Consider the following 23,648-nt stretch of genomic DNA (forward strand, 5'->3'; position numbering starts at 1 on the left):
TCCTTAACCGATTTCGTTAAGTTTTCTTCAAAGCATTCCTTATAGTAAAGGCAATCTCTATGCCAAAGTTTGTTACGATAGCTTTAACGATTTTTGATTTATGATTAATAATATTTGTAAAATTGATTTTGTCACAAGTGGGCGGTGCCACACCCATTTAAAATTTTTTTTTTAAATTTTTATGAAGACTCTCAATAACAGTCCACAAGTCAAGTTTCAATATTCTAGGTGTATTAGTTATTAATCATCATGGTTTTTGTGTTTCCCAAATTTATATATATAAAAAGTGGGCGTGGTTATCATCCGATTACGCCAATTTTCAATACCAATCTATTGTGGGTCCAGATAAGCTCGTGTACCAAATTTGGTGAAGATATCTCAATATTTACTCAAGTTATCGTGTTAACGGACAGACGGACGGACGGACGGACATGGCCCTATAAAATTTTTTTCGACACTGAAGATTTTGATATATGGAAGTCTATATCTATCTCGATTCCCCTATACCTGTACAACCAACAGTTATCGAATCAAAGTTAATATACACTGTGTGCAAAGCACGCTGAGTATAAAAAATAAGTAAGCCAAAGTATTTTATTACATTATGTACCATGAATTGTACAAAGCAGAATGCATTAATTGTTTCGTTTTGTTTAGCTGCATAATCTGGATGTGTTTTTCGGCGTGATCTGCCGTCCATACCGAAGAAAAGCAATATCAACATTTTAGAAACAAGTTTTTTCAGTTAATAGAACATTTTTCTAAACGGAGTCGCCCTTTGGCAAGCACTGCGAGTGTATTTCTGCCATGAAAAGCTCTGAGTGGAAACTTATCTACCTTCCAGATGCCATTCGGAGTCGGCACAAAACAAGTAGGTCCCCTCCCGGCAATTTGTGGGAAAGAATCCCGGCCCAAAATCTCTTCGGAGGTTAGCGCGCCATACCTTTAAAAAATTTTTTTTATCTTTAAGTAATAACGAGCCGGACCCGTGCGCATCTTGCGCAGCCAATATAAAAGTCTCTTATCAAATATCAACAGAAATCCGCTATCAATCAATTAAAACTTACAGATTGCGCTGCCATCTCGCGTATGATAGCAACTGCCGGTAATGCAGTGCAAATATTCACGATAGTGCCACAAATAGATTTATTTGTGTGCTCACAATCGCTTATTTTTAACAAATTATTTTAATAAAATATAGCTAAAGAAAGTCACTAAGACCAAAATTGACCAAAGATCGCTAATAGCCCGAATCTTCATCTTTACAACCAAACCTTTACTTATAGATTTGGATTCCAACTAAGAGCGAAAAAGGGGGCCCGTACATAAAAACAGCAATCAGAAATAATATACATATATGATAAGCAATAAGTAATAATCAAAACTATTTAGCAAATGGGTATCTATGGTAATTAAGTACGCGTGTGTTTGTGCGTATATATCTACATACATCACATACAATTAATTACTTACATCATTCACAAGTACCACATCGTGACGATTACCGCGCGCATAACCAGTGACGCGTGTAAACTCTGTTACCAAATGGGACATAACAACAAGTAGAACGAACCATACGAAACGATCCATTGCTGTGATGATGATCTAAAATGAAGAAACAAAAAAGTTACAAAATTTTTAGTTTAAAAAGTTAGATTTATGATAATTACACTTTTTAGATACGCTATAATATTTAGTATGCAGCTAAAACAGTTAGAAATAAAGTTAAATGCAGTAATTAAAAATAAATCAATCATTTGGGCCATTTAAATCATAGCATGTTTTGCTTTGTAGGTGCTTTTTAAAAAACCATTAATATATTTAAAAAATATCAATTAGTTGCGGAAAACTAAAATTGGAGTTTTTACTTGGAAATAACAGCTGAAATTTTAGTTTTAACCTGCTTCATTACTTTAGAGTCATATTCTATTACAAATAAGATCACCTCCTACTCATTGATGTGGAAACGAAATTTTTTGTTAGACAGTTTTATAAGAGGTTTTTCTGTCTTCATGATTGTATTTGTGTTTTCGACAAACATTTTTCTTTCAGTTAGTCCTCTAGTGTGTGGTAGACTGAAACAGGGATCTTTTTGAGTTGGCCGATCTTATTTTTTGGAGATCTCGAATTTGTATGCAACAAACTTCGCCTAAAAGTATGCACTTTTTGTTAGTTTGTTCAATTTGTGGGGCTCAGCTGCAAATCATGGGTAGGGAGACGCATGAAGATATGAGTTTTTGAAGTTTCTAGAGATAGCGTAGGTGACCAAAGAGATTTTCAGTGAAACACTCGATTGCAAAAGGTTGGGTGTGCAGACGACAGGACATCCGAATAATCTCGCCTTGGTATCGATGATTAAATCAAGTTTAGTAGTTAAAAGTAAGTTGCAGCTTTTTATGATTCAGGTAGTTTTGTAAAAGCGGGTATTTTTCGAATTCTGGTACTTGTATTTAAAACCGGCTACTTTTTCAGAATCGTGTTCTTTTTTTTATAAACTACGTACTTTTTTAGATCCGAGTACTATTTCGAATAGGGACTCTTTTAGAATAGTGTACTTATATAGAAGTGACCGCATCCAGTTAGAGTGAGTTTGTTCTAAAGTTTCCGGCTGTTCCTAGTCGTCCGCAATGTTGAGTACAAACATTTCGGGAAATTGCCTTTTTTTGCAGTTCTTTTATTACTCTTCATTCTAATGCAAAAAATGTCCTAGCGAATAATAATATAGCCACTTCTCAATTTTTAATTTATTCCAGAAATGTTTGTAATTAAAAAAAAAGAAATGATTTCCAAAAAAAAAAAACAAAAAAAAAAAAAAAAATGGCTAGACTGGCCCGAACCTTTATTTTAGACTTTATTTCCTTGTATTTTTTTAGGTCTAAAGGGGTCCTAAATGTCCTAGCGAATAATAATATAGCCACTTCTCAATTTTTAATTTATTCCAGAAATGTTTGTAATTAAAAAAAAGAAATGATTTCCAAAAAAAAAAAAAAAACAAAAAAAAAAAAAAAAAAAAATGGCTAGACTGGCCCAAACCTTTATTTTAGCCTTTATTTCCTTGTATTTTTTTAGATCTAAAGGGGTCGCAAAGTTCACATAGTCATACCGCCATAGTCATAACCATATTTTTACTTATCCATATCAATTGGCATCAGTTCTTGGTGCCTTAACCTAAAAATTGTGAAATTTTCATAAAAAAGAACAAAAATTACAAAGATATACCACAAAAAATACGTCTCTTGGTCAAAACGTATCAAAAACAATAAATGAAATCTACAAAAAGTTAATAAATTCTCCCACTCAAAAATTTTTAGGTTATGGATATGACGAAAAACCAAAAACCAATTGGTTAGCTATGGTATGGTTATATAAACATAAACATTACTTTAATGGCCATTTAAACTTGACGTATCCATATCGATTTAAAACAGCTGATTCAACCAACATTATGAAAATCAATGTAATCTAAACGAAACAATAATTGCGTCTACACATAGGTACCATGTACGTATACGAGCAGCGGAGAGTCAATGCGCAAACACATGCATATATCTGAGATACTCCTAAAAGTATGCAATGAGAAAAACTATAAAATAATACAATTGTAGTTACAGCTGAGAAGTTTGAGAGCTGCTGGACTAGTAGATTCTGGAAGCGCCTAGAAGATGCGAACGTTGAAATCCGAGAGAATAACAGGCGGCAATTGTAGAGGCGCTGGAATTCAGTTTGATTTGAGATTTCGATTAAGACGCTATCTAGCGAGCAAGAGCAGTATTATTTTGACTAGTAGAGTTTCATTTGAGCTATCAATCAGTTTGGTTATTAAGCAAGCTATTCGTTGCAAAGTTTGAGTGTTATTGTGAAGTACTTTAATAAAGGCCATTTTGCATTATTAAATATTGGAGTTATTTATTCAACTGTTTAGTGATTCGAACTCAGCAGAAGTTTGCAACTAAGGGGAATTATAGTAAATTCGTTACATTATTTTTTCAATATTTCACAATACCAATTTTAACTATTTTAATACGGACATGTGAAGTTGGGGCACTCCGAAATGCAAAGTTTTTAATAAATTATGTGATTTATTTGCTCAGGGTTAGCCGAGGATAGCCCACGCCTTGTTTCGCCCGTCCACCCTGAGGTAAAAAAAATATTATAAAAAAAGTGTTTCAAGTCGAAAACCCCGCATTACACTGTAGCTCATTTGCCCAAGCTTAGTCGGGGATAAGCCAACCCCTATTTAAATAGCCCACTCCCTTCCTTTATTTAATATTTCTATTTATTTAAGTTATTTTCTTGCACAAATTCATAGTTTCGTATAGTATTGTGAGCTGTAGCACCCAAGTTTAGACAAATTTTTTTACTTGAATTTGTTGCAGTGTGAATAGCTTTATTAAATTACAAAAAAAAAAAATAATATTTTTTTGTTTAAAAAAAAAAAAAAAAATAAAATAAATATATACATATACTCAACCCAAGCATACATCATTGTTTAAGCTCATTTTATCGCACATTTACTGCTTTGTAAAGTTATTATTAATTTTTTTATTCTCCAATCAACATTAAAATATGAATAATTAAAATTTCGCATAAAAAAGTGTAACAAATTTAATTAAATTATTAATTATTGCCAAAAAATCACGAGTAAATTGCATTTCAAGGCAAAACAATTACAAAACGGTAATTTTGTGCACCCAAAGATTGCCAGGGAAAGCAAATTTTGCGAATATCGATTTGAACACTTTGAACTTTTGCTTTAAAGGTGAACCAGTTGCACATTTAAGTAGCTGTCTATTGCTGTAAATCACTGCTAACACTAAATCACACGTCACGTTTCATCGCATTAGATTCGACGCCTCAAGTTCCACACGCCGGCTGCCACTCAATTCGAACTTTACCGATCGATGTCTGAAATCGTTCTAAAATACAAATACTGCAGCATTCATATGATGCTTTGTGTAAAGAAAGATTGTAAATTTGATATCTGAAAAGGAATAAACCGAATTATTGTGATTGCAGCGAAGTTTGCATTCAAATTTTTGTTGCTTGTTGTTGGCAAACCTTTTTCTCAATGCATTTTTGGCACTTTTTTTTAATGTTTTTTTTTTTCTGTAAAAATTGGTGAGTGTGGGAGTCTTCTGTATTCATTTAATGGCTTATAAGGCTATTGTTATTATAAGTTAAAGTCAAATAAATACCAATAAGTTCAAGTTCAGTTGAAATTCAAGATTTTATACCCACCTGTGAGTTTGCAAATGGTGGCAAGCCTAAATAAGATTTAAAGGAAAAAGCATTTGGGTTTCTCAGTCAGGGAAGTCCTCATTTAAATTTTTTTTAAATCAGTCATTTCTGCACGGCTTATAGAAGCACTGACACTAGTCTGACTTTTCCCACTAGAAAAAAACTCTGATATCGATAAAGCCGCAGATGGTCATATTCGCCTTCAAAACTTTTTCCTGCAAGGTATATCTCTAAATATTTTCCATTTTAGCAGATTATTTGATGACAAGACCTCAGCGGATTAGGGGGTTTAAAATATACCCGCGGTGGGTATGCATGTCGTAAGAGGCGACTAAACTTCCAAATTGATTAAAGGGGTTGTGTGACGCAACCCTCTCAAGGGGTTGTCAGCGCAACATGTAGCTTTCCAACCCAATTGTCAACCTCACCTACCCGTAGCAAATCATGTTTCATTAACAGCCGAGGCTCTGGCGACCCTAAGTTTCTAATGGAACTAGGCGGTGGGGAGGGCGGGATGGCCTAGAAGGTTTAATGTGGTCATACTAAATCGTTCCCGAAATGGACGCGCTAGTAACTTAAAGGTGCTTTGTTACCGGAACGTACTGGATCTATATCCGGCAAAGGACCATCAACATCGATAAGATTCCCCAAAGCCTTCGGGGAGTGTTCTTATCGTTAATATAATAACAACAACAAAATTTGGGGACGAGTTATAGGCCTTTTCCACTCTTTTCTCTAGGTTCTGGCAGCACAAACAAAATAAAACATATAATTTTTTTTAACTAAAAGCATAAACAAATTTTTTTTTGATGAGCATTGCCTACATTGTAAACATGGCTCGGGCCTTAAACAGTCTCACGGGCAGAACATTCTTGGCGAAGGTATAATGGACTCAGAGAGGTTACAATCCTAAAACAATAACGAAATAGTCTTGAAATGATGCTAAAAATAATGTTGGAATATTTCGGAGGTAGGCTCGATATGACTCTTTCTTGGTCTAAAACTGACCCCGTAAACCATCTCGAAAGAGTCTCGAAATTTTATAGAAAATTGCAGCTATGATTCCGGTACGATTCCGAAAAGATCCCGAAACACTGCCGAAATGATTAATAAACAGTTTTGTAATGATCCAAAGATAGTCGCGAAACGATGCTGAAGTAGTCCCGAGAGGATCAAGAAAACAACACCGAAACGATCTTTAATCTAATCCTAAAAATATTTTCCAAAGTGGTCCCAAATGAAATTTAAGCTTATGCCGAAATAGTCTCGAATTGATCTTCAAATGAAAATAAAAATAAATGTAAGGCGCGATAACCTCCGAAGAGATTTGGTGCTCCTTTTTTTAATTTTTCCTACAAATTGGCGGGATGGGACCTACTAGTTTTATGCCGACTCCGAACGGCATCTGCGAGGCAGATGAGTTTTCACTGAGAGCTTTTTATGGCAGAAATAAACTCGGAGTGCTTGCCAAACACTACCGAGGGGCGACACCGCTTAGAAAAATTTTCTTCTAATTGAAAAATCTTATTTCTAAAATTTGATGTTTTTTTGCCCGGGGTGTGCACCCAGAACATTCGGTGTGGTAGGCGAAGCACCCTACCATCACACCACGGTGGCCGCATGATCTTTAAATAGTAGCGATTAAAATCGAAGTTATTCCAAAAACTATTCCAAAATCGTCCTGAAATAGACCCAAACACAGTCCGGAAATGATTCTGATAAATTTTGAAATAACCGTAGAATAGTCACGAAAAAATTATCCTGAAATTCCCTCAAAATTATTACAAACACATTACTTATTTGATACGAAAATGGGGCCATAAAACTCTACAAAAGGTCTTGAAACAGTTCATGTCTGAAATCATTCTAAAATAGTCCGAAAAGCATTGAGAAAACGATATCCAAACTAATATCGAAATAATACAGAGACCGTTTCGAAAATATCCCGAAATAGCTCCAATATGATCCTTACATCTATCCCGATATGGTCTTCAAACAAACCCACATTATTCTCGAAATGATCCCGCAATAACCTCCAATGATTCTTCGCAGTGGGAGGCAGGTGGCTCTGCCCACCTTTTCGAATTGCTGGATCTATATAAACAATATACCAAACATAATAGATTTAGGTAAAATATACTCACAGTTATAAAATTAAAAATAATGAAGAACTAACTCTCCTCAAGGGCTTTCTTATTGATTGCTTCACAGCTTTACAGCCTTGCGTTAGATAAACAGCAGTTGCATACAACTACAACTGGCTATAAAAAATGGGCATGAGAGCACTTCTAGCATTGAATAAATCAAAAAACTTAAGCTACGAACTCGCCGAGGCAAGCAAGTAGCGAATGCACAAAGCAGCAGCCGCTTAATGTGTGGCTTGATGCGAGTGAAGTTTATGGCTTTCGTTAATGCTACGTTGGTTGTTGTTTCTGTTAGCGTTGCTGCCGTTGCAAAAGGTGGTACTTATATTGCTTAGCTGCCAATGCTTAGACGGGAGATTATGGCCTTTTTGTTGTTGTTTTATTAATGCTGCACTCGCATGTATTTGCATTGTTGTTGTGTTCATAATTTTGAATTTTAGCACAAGGTCAAATGCGGTTACAGCAACGCAAAGTAATTGAAACCAAACGCGAAAAATTAGAACCGCAATTAGTTAGATATAAACCTGTTTTTATTCGCATCGAAATAAAATAATAATAATTTTAAATTTTTGTATTTTCCATGAAAACGTATGTACATCTATATTTTCAGATACAGATTAGAGCTAGTTGTTTCTTTTAATAAAACAATATCAAAATGGCTAACAAAGTGTAAATCAAAAAAATTTCGGCCTCACCACGGTCAAGTTTCATAGTTCTTAGAGGCTGAGAATAAAAACGATTTTTCAATTAAAAAAAAAAAAAAAATTACATATTAATATTTTTCTAGGTCACTGCTACACTGCTTGTCACCGACACTTTTAGTTAGACGGCATTTTTTGTCTGGCCATGTGTTAGCTGCATCTGTGCAACACCTCGGCATTGACTTTTGAGTTGTGTGATAATGACTACAATGTAGCTGTTGTAGTCGACCAAAGTGATTGGACACTTTGAATGGAATTTTGCAAGAAAAAAATGCTATAAAATTTAATTGTTGCTTGTCATGTTGATGCTAAATTTGTTTGTTTGCTGTTAAATTTTCATTACCATGCTGCAGCTAGTATTTGTGCAACTGCACTGCGGTATATGGTGTTTTGCCTTGAGAGATACCAAAATTTCATAAATAGCTGGTAACCTTGTTAAAATTCTAAAGAGGCAACATCCACAAAGAGGTGTAAAATGTAGACTCTTACCCATGTAAAAAATTTCTTCCTAATGAGTGACGACGTTTTTGAAATATTTTGGCGAATATTAGCATCACTATGCTGTTAGTAAATAATTACAACACAAAAACATTAAAGCAAGCCACACTTGTGTACATAAACACATCAATCATCATTTACACACATGCATGGAAGGCGTCGAGAAGTATATGCACACACATAATCAGTAGCTCGAAGTGAAGAGATATCTCACACACACACACTCATGTAGTCATGAGCTGAACCTCTAACTCACACAAATACCAAGCAGGAGATATAACAGTTCTAGACGGTGAAACATCTAGACCTATGGAGAAATATGCGGATGCGACAACACAGAGTATAAAAACAGCGCCAGCTGAGTAATAACTAACCAGTTTTGATTTAAACACGCTATTGGTTGTGAAGTATAATTGTGAATTACTACTCGCAAAGTAATTTAAATAAAGACCAGTTTGCAATACTGAATATTGGAGTTATTTATTCGACAATTCAGAGATACAAACGTTAGCAGAAGGCGTATAAATTTGAAAGGCTATGTGGCAACACTTAGCGGCAACTACGCTTATGAAATATGAATCCAATATAAAATAACAAGCAACACCAGGAGGTAGGTCTGCTTTAAATTAATGCTCTTCAAGTACAGCTTCAATACCTTTCATTTAATTCCGAATTTTGCCTATGTTATTTAAACTCTTTTAAATAAAAAAATGCAACTTCCACAAAAAAGCCTTACCCATGTTCAAAATTGCAGACATAGAACATAAGATAGCAGCGGATATACGAAAAATTATAAATAATAACTAGCGTACTCCATAGACTTTGTTCTGTCCGAAAATTTTTTTACCTACATTTAAGAATTGAGCCTAGCTTCCCCTCTACACTATCTATCCCATTATCTTCTACTCCATATTCCATTTTTATACTCAGCTGAGCAGAGATCACAGAGTATATTAATTTTGTTCGGTACCCCGTAACGGCATAAGCTAGATATAGGCTTTTGTATATCAAAACAATCTGGGCGAAAAAAGAAATTCATTTAGACATGTCCGTCTGTCCGTAAACACGATAACTTGAGTAAATTTTGAGGTATCTGCATACAAAATCTCAGATCGCTATTTAAAATGAACGAAATCGGACTATAACCGCGCCCACTTTTTCGATATCGAAATTTTCGAAAAACCGAAAAAGTGCGATAATTCATTACCAAAGACGGATAAAGCGATGAAACTTGATAGGTGGGTTGACCGTATGGCACAGAATGGAAAATTAGTAAAATTTTGCACAATGGGGGTGGCATCGCCCACTTTTAAAAGAAGACAATTTAAAAGTTTTGCAAGCTGTAATTTGGCAGCTGAGTATGTAATGTTCTGTTACACCCGAACTTAGCTTTCCTTACTTATTCTTGTAATTATTATCCAACCCTTATTTCATTTGTTTAACTCCCACTACTCTTCCCACTCCCCGATTCTACCTCCACTCACAATCACATTCCTACTCCCACAAGCACCGATACTTCCGTTCAGCTTCACATTCCTATTGCCACTAAAAGTTTTAGTTCCACTGCCACTACAACTCCCAATCCCTCTCCCTAACTCATCACAATTGCCTCATATATGTCACCCGAAAATGGCGCCATTGGTGCAGTGTAAATAAGGCCTTTAAAAATTCGGATTAATTTAAAAAAATTTGTTTTCGAAGGGATTAAACACCAAGTGACTTTTTTTTGATATGGAAGAAAATCTGAAACACCCCATGGAAAAAAATTGTTAAGAATTAATGCGAATTCTGAAAGACCTATAACTGATGCTTTGTTAGACTAAAATTGATTGGACTACAAAACTGCATACTCACAAAAAATATTAAAATTCTAAATGAAAATTTCAAAATTTTTTGAGTTTTTTTTTCGAATTTTCGAGCTTTTTCTTAAACGTTTTTGAAATTGACTTGCAAAGTTTCAGTTAAAAAATTCATAGATATTTTCTCTAAAAATTTTGAAAAACAGCAAATTTTTAACGAAAGTTTTTGCTAAATTGTTACTGCAATTTTTTTGTTTGCTACTGTAAATCATCCCACAGTACGTTGTATACTAAATATCACTTTAGAAATGTAATCTTAATGAAAGCACATATATATTTATCTATAACATGCTCAAGCCATCTCTTTCCAATCAAATTAAGCAAACAATGAACGCCGGAAAGCATAATCGCAATTACATTGCAGCACACCTAGACTGTTTTATGCTGTCACGAACTTCAAGCTTCATTGTTGTGGATTCTTTGAGGTGTTAACTATGTGCATTTGTATGTTGAGTGCAGTAAATGAATGCATCAAAAGTTTAATTAAAATTTGTAGTTACCAGAATGACAGACACATAAAATGAGTAGCAAACTGAAGAACGCTTTAAAAACATTCCAATTTGCGGTTGATGGCCTGAGTTAAGTTCATGGTTGAAAAGATATTTATGAATTTCGCAAGTAATATAAGAGAGGTGATAAAGCCTTGATGTAGACGTTTTATGACATACTAAAGGGCTCCGATTTCCAGCATTTCGCATTGTACTTCACATTACTCCAAAAGTTTATTTATAAATGAGTTAAATACAACAAGTAAGAAAGGTTAAGTTCGGGTGTAACCGAACATTACATACTCAGTTGAGAGCTATGGTGGCAACATAAGGGAAAATAACCATGTAGGAAAATGAACCGAGGGTAACCCTGGAATGTGTTTGTATGATATGTGTATCAAATGAAAGGTATTAAAGAGTATTTTAAGAGGGAGTGGGCCATAGTTCTTTAGGTGGACGCCTTTTCGGGATATCGCCATAAAGGTGGACCAGGGGTGACTCTAGAATTTGTTTGTACGATATGGGTATCAAATGAAAGGGGTTAATGAGTATTTTAAAAGGGAGTGGGCCTTAGTTCTATAGGTGCACGTCTTTTCGGGATATCGCCATAAAGGTGGACCAGGGGTGACTCTAGAATGCGTTTGTACAATATGGGTATCAAACGAAAGGTGTACATGAGTATTTCAAAAGGGCGTGGGGTTTAGTTCTACAGGTGGGCGCCTTTTCGAGATAGCGCCATAAAGGTGGACCAGGGGTGACTCTAGAATGTGTTTGTACGATATGGGTATAAAATTAAAGGTATTAATGAAGGTTTTAAAAGGGAGTGGTGGTAGTTGTATAGGTGGTCGCCTTTTCGAGATATCGCCATAAAGGTGGACCAGGGGTGACTCTAGAATATGTTTGTACGATATGGGTATCAAATGAAAGGTGTTAGTGAGTATTTTGAAAGGGCGTGGGGCTTAGTTCTATAGGTGGACGCCTTATCGAGATATCGCCATAAAGGTGGACCAGGTGTGACTCTAGAATGTGTTTTTACGATATGGGTATCAAATTAAATGTATTAATGAGGCTTTTAAAAGAAAGTGGTGGTAGTTGTATATGTGAAGGCGTTTTCCAGATATCGACCAAAATGTGGACCAGGGTGACCCAGAACATTATTTGTTGGATACCGCTAATTTATTTATATATATAATACCACAAACAGTATTCCTGCCAAGATTTCAAGGGTTTTTTATTTCGCCCTGCAGAACTTTTTCATTTCATTCTACTTAATATGGCAGGTGTCACACCCATTTTACAAAGTTTTTTTCTAAAGTTATATTTTGCGTCAATAAACTAATCCAAATACCATGTTTCATCCCTTTTTTCGAATTTGGTATAAAATTATGGCACTTTTTCGTTTTTCATAATCTTCGATATCGAAAAAGTGGGCGTGGTCATAGTCCGATTTCGGCCATTTTTTATACCAATACAAAGTGAGTTCAGATAAGTACGTGAACTGAGTTTAGTAAAGATATACCGAGTTTTGCTCAAGTTATCGTGTTAACGGCCCAGCGGAAGGACAGACGGTCGACTGTGTATAAAAACCGGGCGTGGCTTCAACCGATTTCGCCCTTTTTCACAGGAATAAGTTATCGTCCCAGAATCCAAGCCCCTGTCAAATTTCACAAGGATTGGTAAATTTTTGTTCGACTAATGGCATTAAAACTATCCTAGACAACTTAAATGAAAAAAGGCGGAGCCACGTCCATTTTGAAAATTTCTTTTATTTTTGCATTTTGTTTCACCATATCATTACTGGAGTTGAATGTTGACATAATTTACTTATATACTGTAAAGATATTAAATTTTTTGTTAAAATTTGACTTTAAAAAAAAGTTTTTTTAAAAATGGGCGTGGTCGTTCTCCGATTTGGCTAGTTTTTATTAAGCATACATATAGTAATAGGAGTAAGGTTCCTGCCAAATTTCATCATGATATCTTCAACGACTGCCAAATTACAGCTTGCAAAACTTTGAAATTACCTTCTTTTAAAAGTAAGCGGTGCCACGCCCATTGTCCAAAAGTTTACTAATTTTCTATTCTGCGTCATAAGCTCATCTCACCTACCAAGTTTCATCGCTTTATTCGTCTTTGGTAATGAATTATCGCACTTTTTCGGTTTTTCGAAATTTTCGATATCGAAAAAGTGGGCGTGGTTATAGTCCTATATTGTTCATTTTAAATAGCGATCTGAGATGAATGCTCAGGAACCTACATACCAAACTTCAACAAGATACCTCAAAAGTTACTCAAGTTATCGTGTTAACGGACAGACGGACGAACGGACGGACATGGCTCAATCAAATTTTTTTTCGATCCTGATGATTTTGATATATGGAAGTCAATATCTATCTCGATTCCTTTATACCTGTACAACCAACCGTTATCCAATCAAAGTTAATATACTCTGTGAGCTCTGCTCAACTGAGTATAAAAACAGATTTTAGAGTCTGTGCAAAAGTTGCATATGGGGCTTTCCGTGATGAATCATCCCACCCATGTAGAGAAAGATTTCAATGATTTTTAATACTGATACACGAGGTTGTCATAAGCTTAATTGGATAATGGTGTTACGTAATGATACGTTTGGTATACCCAAGAGGCGGTGAGAGCTCTCACTAAACGCATTGGAGCGGCTTATTGATCTATACATAAGGGACAGGTTATTAAATCTTGTCATCCGGCATCGCAGCACGCCTATTGAATGGGCGGGTCAACGGGAACGGCTCCCTATTCGATTGTAAAGAAAATTTCGGGGTCACTGAACTACAATGAATTTGCCCTTGACAAAGAGAGAAAGGTATGTAGAGACACGCCACGGAACTTTTACTTCTTACGAGAAGATCCAAACCATTGCCTTCAGAACAGCCTCTATTGGAGGAATGCTGTTGGAATTTCCTTTATCTGCGCATTAAATTGGGCAGGAAGCTGTTCTAAAGAGCTAAATATGAGAATGGGGCTAGAAAGACCTCGGTTGCCTTGTCCTTCTGCAGGTCGACATCGGTAAGAGCCGGAACTCTTGTCAAGGGTAGTACATTGGCTTTATGAAGTGGCACTCAAACTGTTTGTCCTCCATGCGATAGCGATCTGGTAGGACGCATTTAACACGGCGTGTATTTCCAAAAGTGTCAGCACAAATTACAGCACTGTTTTTATCACCGGCACTTTTAGAAAAAACCTCTACTGGCATTAAATCTTATCCTGTTGCCACTTGGTCAATTTTTCGTGACATTTTTATGGACCTTCTTAACTAGGGAATTTTTACCAACCTTGATTTCATGACAGACAAGACAGACTATTGTGTGTCAACAACTTTAGCAAGCGTCATTACAGCCATCGCCTCGAGGGAAGAGTAGGGAAAAAATGAATATGGAACAGTGGACTGCTAAATAATTTCACAGATGGGTCGAAGTTAAGAATATGGTGAATGGGACACTGCTCAGTGCTGCAATGCTTGGAGAATTCAATCTCTAATCCATTAGCCTAGCGGCTATTAAAGCCCCAAATTCAACTGTGGTTTGAGCGAGGGTGGTATGGGGGTGCCTCACTTCACTTGCCGTTGCATGGAATTATTTATTTATTTATTATTATTACAGCTTTTATGCCTAGATTTACAACATACAAACTTATCACATGTAATATGAAATCTCTATCGTATCACAGTTGTGCGACAATATAAGTATAATAATTTTTAAACATATTTAAGCCTTCACAGTTTCTAATTTCTACAGGAAGTTCATTAAATCTTTTTAGACCTTTATAAAACAAGTTAAGCTGTCCTCTTTCCGTTGTAAAGAGCGAATGTCTGAAGCTATTTTTATTTCTCGTATTAATATTGTGAACGTCTCTTTGATATACAATATTGTTGCTCAAATACTCCGGCAGATTACCCTTTTTAATATTAAAAATAAAAATCATCACAAAGAAAAGGATCCGCTGTTTTACACTAAGCCATTGCAATTCATTTAGCATTTCTCTTGTCGGAGAATCGTATTTATACTCAGTTGAGCAGAGCTCACAGAGTATATTAAGTTTGATTGGATAACGGTTGGTTGTAAATATATAAAGGAATCGATAGACTTCCATATATCAAAATAATCAGGATCGAAAAAAAATTTGATTGAGCCATGTCCGTCCGTCCGTCCGCCCGTTAACACGATAACTTGAGTAAATTTTGAGGTATCTTGATGAAATTTGGTATGCGGATTCCTGAGCACTCATCTCAGATCGCTATTTAAAATGAACGATATCGGAATATAACCACGCCCACTTTTTCGATATCGAAAATTTCGAAAAACCGAAAAAGTGCGATAATTCATTACAAAAGACAGGTAAAGCGACGAAACTTGGTAGATGAGTTTAGCTTATGCCGCAGAATAGAAAACTAGTAAAATTTTGGACAATGGGCGTGGCACCGCCCACTTTTAAAAGAAGGTAATTTAAAACTTTTGCAAGCTGTAATTTGGCAGTCGTTGAAGATATCATGATGAAATTGGGCAGGAACATTACTCTTATTACTATATGTCTGCTTAATAAAAATTAGCAAAATCGGAGAACGACCACGCCCACTTTTTAAAAAAAAATTTTTAAATTCAAATTTTAAAAGAAAAGTTAATATCTTTACAGTATATAAGTAAATTATGTCAACATTCAACTCCAGTAATGATATGGTGCAACAAAATACAAAAATAAAAGAAAATTTCAAAATGGGCTTGGCTCCGCCCTTTTTCATTTAATTTGTCTACGATACTTTTAACGCCATAAGTCGAACAAAAATTAATCAATCCTTTTAAAATTTGGTAGGGGCATAGATTTTATGACGTTAACTGTTTTCTGTGAAAATGGGCGAAATCGGTTGATGCCAAGCCCAGTTTTTATACACAGTCGTCCGTCTGTCTTTCCGCATGGCCGTTAACACGATAACTTGAGCAAAAATCGACATATCTTTAATGAACTTAGTTCACGTGCTTACTTGAACTCACTTTATCTTGGTATGAAAAATGAACGAAATCCGACTATGACCGCGCCCACTTTTTCGATATCGAAAATTACGAAAAATGAAAAAAATGCCATAATTCTATACCAAATACGAAAAAAGGGATGAAACATGGTAAGGTAATTGGATTGTTTTATTGACGCGAAATATAACTTTAGAAAAAACTTTATAAAATGGTTGTGACACCTACCATATTAGGTAGAAGAAATTGAAAATTTCTGCAGGGCGAAATAAAAAACCCTTAAAATCTTGGCAGGTATTACATATATAAATAAATTAGCGGTATCCAACAGATGATGTTCTGGGTCACCCTGGTCTACATTTTGGTCGATATCTGGAAAACGCCTTCACATATACAACTACCACCACTCCCTTTTAAAACTCTCATTAATACCTTTAATTTGATACCCATATCGTACAAACTCATTCTAGAGTCACCCCTGGTCCACCTTTATGGCGATATCTCGAAAAGGCGTCCACCTATAGAACTAAGCCCCACGCCCTTTTAAAATACTCATTTACACCTTTCATTTGATACCCATATCGTACAAACATATTCTAAAGTCACCCCTGGTCCACCTTTATGGCGATATTTCGAAATGGCATCCATCAGTAGAACTATGGCCCACTCCCTCTTAAAATACTCTTTAATACCTTTCATTTGATATACATATCATACAAACACATTCCAGGGTTTCCCTCGGTTCATTTTCCTACATGGTTATTTACCCTTATGTTGTCACCATAGCTCTCAACTGAGTATGTAATGTTCGGTTACACCCGAACTTAACCTATCTTACTTGTTTTTCTTTATAATAAACCTCATCGCTTTATTTTGCATTTTTTGTAAACTGTCTATCACACTATCTGCCACTAAAAACAATATGGTAGGACAGTAATTAAAATGAGGTTCCACGATTGTTCTATATACAAGAATTTTATGCTTTTTTGAAACAAATTTACATGATCTGTATAAAAACCCTATCTTTTTGCAATCTTTTGCTTCAAGTCGTTTACATGATCCTCGAATTTCACTTTATTATCAATAACTATACCTAGGTATTTTATTTTATCTACTTCCATAATTTTGCAGTTTCCGATTTTTAGTTCATTTGTATTACTAATAAGTGTTCTACTTAAGATCATATATTTGGTCTTATCAGCATTTATCTTTAATTTATTTTGGCACATCCAGAGATATACACTGTCTAAATCTGATTGCATTTTTTCAATAGCTACATTGAGATTTTTATCGCTTATCATAATAAGGGTATCATCTGCAAACAATTTGATATCACAATGGTTTACTGCTTTGACTATGTCATTTATATATATTTTAAAAATTATTGGTGCAAGTATCGATCCTTGTGGAAGGCCGATATTAACAACTTCTTCACTTGATATAGAAGTACCATTAATTAATGTTTGTTGACGTCGGTTGGAGAAATAACTTATAAACCAGTCCAGCGCTTTGTCTCTTATGCCGATACTATACAGTTTATCCATCATAATTTAAATAAAAATAAAATTTTACATAAAAATACCGCAATTACGTAGTTTCTTTCACTTAGTTGATTTTTCCACTCAAAAACAATTGAATTTTAAATATTAATATCAAATGGGTCTTGGGCTATAGGAATGTAACTGACAATTGTCATGCGGACCTCCTCGCGTCCATGGGTACAACTGAACCAAATATAAGTGGCTGTAGGAAACAGAGGATACCCTTGCCCACCTGATCCTTTTTTAATGGATCACGAGTAAAAAAAGGCAACTGTTTGGCGGATATTACCTCTTACAGAGAAGGGATATATTTTTGGCCGAAAATGGATAGCAATCCGTTCGACGAAATTATTGGACTCACCAAGGTTCATCTGTAAATGATGTTTAGGGCTTAAGCGGGAAACTTTATAACGGGAGTCCATGCAGTATGTCTCAACATACTGAAAACCCGCTTTCTGCAGCTGAGTGGAGGAGGCTGGAATCATAGAAACCCTTCATGCTTGACTGCCCAGCTTTTAACAGAACGAGACGAAAGTATTTCGGCTCGGCTCACTAGGATCTCCGAAGGACTTATACAGTTTCGATAGTTCTTATTCGAAGCAACATCCTGTCAAAGTGAGCTTCCCTTGCCTGATTGGCAAACACTCAATATAACTTAACCTATTTCTATTCCTACTCCTTTTAACACTCCTATTCTCATTTCCTTTCCTATATATGTATATGAAATGTTTCATATGAAAACCTCAACAAGTATGATTTCTACGTTTTGAAAGCCCGAAACGCACACAAATACATTTGTATGTATTTAAGTATGATATTATGTAACGCCATTTCAAACCTCAAATAAAAGAGTCTTAAATTGTTTTTATATTGACATTTATGTAGGTATTAAAATTTTATTTAATTTAAGTTGAATGTCAATACGGCATTAAATCTCATGTCAACGCTGCCAGTGATGGATGATCACATGTTCAAATACTTTTTGGTGATTTATCAAGTCTTCATTGTTGCAATTTTTTTTTTTTTTTGCAACTATGTATTTGCTTGTGCACATAATGATATTTGTTTAAATATAAAAGTTTATATTAGCAATTACTCATGAGGCGGTTTTTATGGATCGCAAAAAAAGGCAACAATTTTTAAAATTGCTATCGTATTAAGAACAGGCTGAATGATGACAAGAGTAAAGATACTGAACATATATTAAACAAGCAGACCCGGCAGACGTGGTTTTGCCCTAATTTTGGTCTATCTGCACAAGGTTTAAGAAGTTTTTCCCTTCTCCACCCCCCTCCCTCCACCACTTCCTTATACTTTTATTCACTTCTCGCTCTTTCTCTGCTTCTCTTTCTCCCTCTTCGCCTTTTTCTTCACTTCTTTCTCGCTCAATCTGTCAATATCTCTCTAGTTTCGTGTAACTCTATCTCTTTCTCAGGTTCTCTCTGCTTCTTTCTTTTCTCTTCTCCATAACTCTTTTTATTCTTCTCCCTCCCTCATTCCTAGTCCCAGTTTTAGTCAAAGCACTTGCCCAAGTTCAAGTCTTAGTCCCAGTCGCAGTCCCAGTCCCAATTTCGTTTCCAGTTCCAGTCCTTGTCCCAGTCCTGCTTCTTAATCCAGTCTCAGTCCCAATCTCAATGAACAGATTTTTGTGAAAAGATCGGTCCCCGAAAAAAGGTAACGAAAATACTAATCTAGGCAAAGGGCTACCTGTATACCAAATTTCAGGCAAATCGAACACTGAAAAGAATTTGTTCGAATATATAGCTCCCTAGTTTACTTCCCGGAACTTTAACAGGAACACTCTTCGGATTGCTGTGGTGCCATCCTGTAAATTTGAATAAAATCGGCGGAGTGGTTTCGGAGTTCATAAGCTACATACAAACATACATTTGCTGTCTTTCAGTGAGTTTTACAGCTCCGGCTCACCCTCAATTCTCACGGGAATGCTCTGGATCATTGAGAGACTTGAGAAGCAGATGTCGTGAAGTTTTTGCACACGCGAAATGTGATAGGCAGATGTCACCGCTGTTTTTTATTTAACTCATAGGGAGAAAGGCTAAGCAGCGACATCTATTTTTGAAAAAGTAGGTATATTAAAGGCCGCGTTGCCAACCTAAAAAGAAGTAATTAACAAATTATCTGGCTCACAAATTGAACCAGACTACTATCTGGATTTATCTGGCTAAAATCGTTGTTGTTGCATTTACATGCAAAATTATTTATCTGGCTCAGGATTTTGCCACCGGATGATAGCTATTGTTCTCTCTATATATAGGTAATAGTATCGAAAAAAGACAGACGTGTTAAAAACTGAACTTCTCGTTTAATATGTCGCTTGAATCTCCTCACCTTTCTTTAGAGCGAAATGTACTTAATCAGATAGGCGTTTTGTTGAAAATCTATTATTTTCAGAAATACACTAGAAGGGTTAGCCGATCATCGCTTAGGTGAGACTCTATCTTCAAAAACATTATCTGAAAAAATTTGCATCGGGATTACAATCTGAAACACATGCTATTATAGGCTAGCACACTACCTACTAAACGGAGATGGGTGTGGATGGAATTTGCAATTAAAACTCAAACAGAATTTATTATTTCTCGGTTGATTGAGTGGAAAGCAAAGGTAATTATGTATGTCTTGAGTCATATGTAGATGTATAAATGTTTAATGGAATATGCAGTAGAGTGTCCACTGGTTTGCAGGTTGGATGGTTTTTTCACCACTCACGCAGTTTTAAGTTTATACCTTAAAACAAAACCATCAAAAGAAGAATATTTCTAGTTTGAAAAATTATTCAAAACGAAATTTTTTCAATAAAAAAGTATAAAATGCAAAATTCGTGGACACCCTAATCTATTGACTTACGGAAGAGGAAACATATGCAAGATATTAAATTTAAAGACCTTTTAACACAACATTCAAACTTAATTGCAGATCGAAGTTGAATGTGCGCTACGACATTTAATATCTTCAAGTTTGTTTGTTATAATAGCGAGCTCGACCTTACGTGCAAAGTCGTACATTTCTACATACATACATGAATGCATGCGAGTAAAGTGTGAGCTACTTTTCCTACCAAAAGACTGTAAGGATAGATAGATATACGAGAGGTAAAGGACTTAGCCAGCACGAGGTTCATGCATAAAAAGATACATCAAGCTACATGGCTGTCTCCTGATCGAAATACTCGCAAACAGACCGATCACGTTGTGATAGACGGACGGCATGCCTCCAGTGTTTTAGATGTGCACACGATCCGAGGACCATTATCTCGTTGCAGCCAAAATAAGCACCCGCCTCAACGCGGCTAAAACCAAGGAACAAAAAACACAAGGAAAGCTAGACGTCGAAAAGTTTCAATCACAACAGACTGCCAATGATTTCGCAACTCAACTCTCACACCTGCTCTCTGAGAGAACAACTCATCCTGAAGGAATACAGGAGCAGTGGGAGCATGTCTCCAAAGCACTTCGTACTGCCGCAGAGGAAAAAATTGGTTACCGGCGGCCACGAAAAAACAACTGGTACGATGAAGAATGCCGCGTTGCAACCGAAAGAAAATACGCTGCCTACAGGGCTACATTAAAAGCGAGCGCGACAAGAGGAGTGTGTGAACGCTACCGTGGGTTGAAAAGGGAAGCGAGACGCCTTTTCAGGAAGAATAAAGCAGAAGCAGAAAGGCGTGCCTGCGAGGAGTTTGAACTGCTAGCCACCAGGAATAACGCCCGAAAATTCTACCAAAAAATAAGGCGACAAACGGAAGGTTTTAAGACCGGGGCACACTCCTGTAGGAATGAAAACGGCGACCTTGTAACTGATGTTCAGAGAGTGCTTAGATTATGGAGGGAATACTTCGCTACTCTCCTAAATGTAGGCAGCAATTCACCGCGCAGAGATGAAGAACCCGATCCCGCAATCGATGATGATGGAATATATGTCCCCCCGCCCGATTATGACGAAGTTAGAATAGCAATAACCAGATTGAAAAACAACAAGGCCGTGGGCGCTGATGGATTGTCTGCGGAGCTATTCAAGTACGGCGGCGATGAGTTGGTAAGGCGCATGCAGCAGCTTCTTAGCAAAATATGGGCGGACGAGTGCATGCCCGACGGTTGGAATTTAAGTGTTCTTTGCCCAGTCCACAAAATGCACCAACTATCGTGGAATCAGCCTTCTTAATATCGCATATAAAGTCCTTTCAAGTGTATTGTGCGAAAGATTGAAGCCCACCGTGAACCGGCTGATTGGACCTTATCAGTGCGGCTTCAGACCTGGTAAATCTATCATCGACCAGATTTTCACAATGCGCCAAGTCTTGGAAAAAACCCGTGAAAAGAGAATCGGCACACATCACCTCTTCGTCGACTTTAAAGCCGCCTTCGACAGCACGAAAAGGAGCTGCCTATATGCCGCTATGTCTGAATATGGGGCAGAAGCATGGACCATGACAACAGCAGATGAAGCGGCTTTGGGAGTGTTCGAGAGAAAAGTTCTTCGAAATATTTATGGACCTCTACGCGTTGGCGATGGCGAGTACCGAAGAAGATTTAATGATGAGCTGTACGAGCTATACGCAGACATCAACATAGTCCAGCGAATTAAAACGCAGCGGCTGCGCTGGCTAGGCCATGTTGTGCGAATGAATGATGGTGCTCCCGCCAAGAAAGTGTTTCTACCGGAACCCGCCTATGGAAGCAGAGGTAGAGGGCGGCCCCCACTCCGTTGGAAGGACCAGGTGCAAAACGATTAAACTCCCTTGGTGTGACCAATTGGCGCCGGTTGGCGGAGCGAAGGAGGGACTGGCGCGCCTGGTTGGACGGCCATAACCGTTTAGACGGTTAAGCGCCAATAAAGTAAGTAAGTAAGTAAAGGACTTGGCCCATCTGGGAACTAGTATGAACAATATCAGCGTTTAATGAATAATAACGGATGGAATGGATAATAACTTCTTGACGAAGAAAAATAATACTTTATAAATCTCTCATTACACATGTCCCAATGTATGGTTCGGAGTCATGAACGGTGCCCAGAGAAGATGCGATGATTTACCTTGTAGTGTTTGAGACATAAGTTCTCCGAACGATTAATAGTTTTGCCCGTGGTGCCGTAAGCGAATATCGTCCGAGATATTATGATAAGTTCTATGAGCTTCACATGGGTCAAAGCCCAAAGGTCTGGCTGGCTGTGTCAAGTTGAAAGTTTTTCTATCGACACAAGTATTTGGAAACAGGGGAAAGGGGAGGCGTCTACTGAGTTGAGGCAGACAGGTGGAAAAAGACTTGTTTCATAACATTGTTCAGCAAAGCTCAATTTGGTTGTATTAATGGAAGGTGTATATAGAAGATTGGGGTGCCATATGGTCAACGACCATATAATTATTCGAACTTATAACCATTTTAGATGGCTATAAGTTCAATTGGCCTTGTAAGTAATTTAAATAGCCATGAGGTCAAATGATCTTATGATCACCTGAAGTGGTTATAAGGTGAGCTGACGTTATGCCACCCCTTTGTGACCTTTTTATGATTTCAACCCTTTTTTAACAAATTTTGTTGTTGAGCTCGATTCGAACCCGCGATCTTAACGCTTTTTTTTATTTTATGACAGAAGTCTGAGCATCATAGCACAATTGTCTTCTCATCGCGTATGTAAAAAGGTAATTTCTCTCAGTTTTTGGAAACCCATGCCGTTTGGAGAACAGAACAGGAAAAAAGAGCTCCGCAGAGCGAATAAGATTTTTAGTTAAAGATCTCGTTGGTCCTTCCTTTATTCCGATTTTTTTACTTACTTAATTGGCTCCTTATTATTTAAACGGTTGTGACCGTCTAGCAAGGCCACTTATTCGTTGTCCAACCTAGTGAATGTAAATCGTTTTCCCCCTGGTCCATCCAGCCTGCCCTCTTGTTTAGCGGGAGATTCATGTTCGTTCGCATGACAATCAAAAAAATTGGTTCGATTTAGAAAAAGTGTTTTCTAAGCGTTATCGCTATTCATAATTGGTTTTGCAAACACTCCGTGTGTATTTCTGCCATAAAAAGCTTATCTGTAAACAATCATCAACCTGCAGCTGCCGCTCGGAGTTGGCATAAATTTGTAAGAAAATTAAAAAGAAAGCACTAGGCAAATTGAAAGAAAAGCTCGGCCTAATTCACTTTGAAGGTAAATCGCCACAGGCA

At 36.7% G+C, this 23,648-nt stretch overlaps 1 protein-coding gene across 16 annotated transcripts in view; it reads right to left on the reverse strand.

The window, feature by feature from the left end:
* The window catches only part of LOC137245098 (GATA zinc finger domain-containing protein 8), a 132,641-nt gene that overhangs the window by 5,007 nt on the left and 103,986 nt on the right, over positions 1-23,648 (reverse strand). For 12 of the 16 annotated variants that reach the window (XM_067775221.1, XM_067775220.1, XM_067775224.1 and 9 more), the window contains one exon: positions 1,474-1,605. In XM_067775221.1, the coding sequence (XP_067631322.1) occupies positions 1,474-1,605 (132 nt within the window). Of the gene's footprint in view, positions 1-1,473; positions 1,606-3,382; positions 3,797-4,481; positions 4,697-4,739; positions 4,907-23,648 lie in introns of those variants that run through there. The other 4 variants (XM_067775232.1, XM_067775233.1, XM_067775227.1 and 1 more) reach the window with 4 other exon arrangements.

The sequence above is a fragment of the Eurosta solidaginis genome, chromosome 3, assembly GCF_040869045.1.
Source record: "Eurosta solidaginis isolate ZX-2024a chromosome 3, ASM4086904v1, whole genome shotgun sequence".
In the NCBI taxonomy this organism is placed as follows: domain Eukaryota; kingdom Metazoa; phylum Arthropoda; class Insecta; order Diptera; family Tephritidae; genus Eurosta; species Eurosta solidaginis.